General features: G+C 38.8%; 1 protein-coding gene across 2 annotated transcripts in view; it reads right to left on the bottom strand.

Annotated features, from left to right (window-relative positions):
• NfI (Nuclear factor I) overlaps positions 1 to 1,520 on the bottom strand; it is a 91,749-nt gene extending 90,229 nt beyond the window's left edge. The window contains exons 1-2 of one of the 2 annotated variants that reach the window (XM_018518592.1): positions 838 to 1,520; positions 635 to 747 (exon numbers count right to left, since the gene is read on the bottom strand). In XM_018518592.1, the coding sequence (XP_018374094.1) occupies positions 635 to 715 (81 nt within the window). In that variant the 5' untranslated portion in view covers positions 716 to 747; positions 838 to 1,520. Of the gene's footprint in view, positions 1 to 634 lie in introns of both variants that reach the window. The other variant, XM_018518590.1, reaches the window with a different exon arrangement.
• Between the last annotated feature and the right edge of the window lie 318 nt (positions 1,521 to 1,838).

Genomic DNA, 1,838 nt, shown 5'->3' with positions numbered 1-1,838 from the left:
TATATATAAATGTATATAATGTATATGTATGTAAACATATAAAGTTTATGTCGCTCAAATTAATCATGATATGCGGAGATTGTAATTGAAGATAAATCATCAAGAATTACGAGTGTACATTGAATAAAATGTTTGGTTAAAAATAGACAAAAAAATTCTGATTAAATCAAATAATTCAATCAAAATTCCGATTATTTCAACTAGAATGTTAGTAGATGTAACCAGAAAACTTTCTGGTTAGGCTGAGTTGAGATAATTGGAATTCTGATTGATATAATATTAGAATCTTCTGGTTTATCCATTTTCAATCAAACATTTGTCTCAGTACATTATAAAATATATTGCAAGATAGAAGGAATCGGTTAAGTAAATAAGGTGACGGAACACCAAAGCACACGCGTTCAAAGCATACTCGCATAATCACTTTACGATGATTTCCTTCGATTTAAGAAATTATAGATATTATCTAAAACTATCAGTGTTAACTAACAACAATACTACTGATATTTAAAAACTATCAATTAGCGAAGCAAATGTGGGGAACTTTGACAAACGCACATGCACGAAATAGCAAAATCGAATTATTTTTACGCGACCAGCAAACATAAATGAAACATTTCGAAAATCTAAGCACCTGTCCGACGGAAGGAGCTTGTAGGTAAGTTGAAATATCCGGTTCCACCATGCAGCTCCTCAGAGTGTCCGGGATGAACATGAGTAGACTGAACGCTGTCTGAACTCTTCAGGCTGGAATTGATTCAACTTTGCCGCCAATGTTTGACTCCGCGTTTTAACATCCAAATTCAATGATGGTTATCATAAAGAATATAAACTTACAATTAGTTTGGACTAATTATCCAAACTAAGTCTGGAACCAGACAAAATTTGAATTTCTCTGTTTTCGATGATCCGTTATCGTCCGAATGACAGGGATCGCGCTCTTCTCAATGTATAGTTATACGATTGCTGTCGCGAGTTGTCAAAGGTGAAGCACGTGGATCGAAGAAACTTTCTTCTCTCGCGAGATATCGAAGAAGTTCCGGACGATACAGTGGTGGTGGTGATGGTCGTAATACAGTCGTATTGAATTCTCAAGCTCTGTAAGAATCCGCTGTCTTTAACGATTCTCTCACTATCTCCCGCGTTCTCGAGAAATATTTCCGCAGGACTGTCGTTCTCGGCACAGATAGATTTGCCGTTAGCGATGGTATTACGGATGCTGTTGACACTATTAAACTGTCGTTTGTCGGGTGGTGACGAGACGCCGCACCCAAGTACACGCATCCTACCTAACCGCAGCAGCCACAAATTTATAAACTTTTCAATTTCGGGTCTAGCCTGCCCCTCCCCCCCCCTTTCTCTCACGCACACACACACACGCACGCACACACACATACACACATCTTACCAACTATCACCCCTTCTTTTTTCGATGCCTTTCTTCTTTCGGAAAAACCTTGCAAGGATGCTCTTTTTGTTTCTCTCTTTTTGGATTCTCTCTCTCTCTCTCTCTCTCTCTCTCTCTCTCTCTCTCGATTTTTGATTATTTTTTCTTTTCTGTCTCTCTTTATTTCTCTTTATCTTTATTAATGAGTTGCACTTCTCTTTCTTTTTTCACTCCTTTTTCTTTGCTGCGTAATTTTAATATTGTTTCTGCGATCAAAAGTTGACAAATACGATGACAATACAACGAAGATAATGATGAAAAGTTCTTAATGCTTTGACTCGTTTTAGCTCCCTTATGTCCAAAGACGCCGAGCTTCAGACTACGTCGACCCGAAACCATGAACACTGCGTCGGCATCGGCATCGGCGTCGGCGTCGGCGTCGGTGGCGTCG

This window comes from Trachymyrmex cornetzi, unplaced genomic scaffold, assembly GCF_001594075.2.
Source record: "Trachymyrmex cornetzi isolate Tcor2-1 unplaced genomic scaffold, Tcor1.1 scaffold77, whole genome shotgun sequence".
In the NCBI taxonomy this organism is placed as follows: domain Eukaryota; kingdom Metazoa; phylum Arthropoda; class Insecta; order Hymenoptera; family Formicidae; genus Trachymyrmex; species Trachymyrmex cornetzi.
Note: the sequence above shows the minus strand (reverse complement) of the source record. Positions and strands in the feature narration are given on the sequence as shown.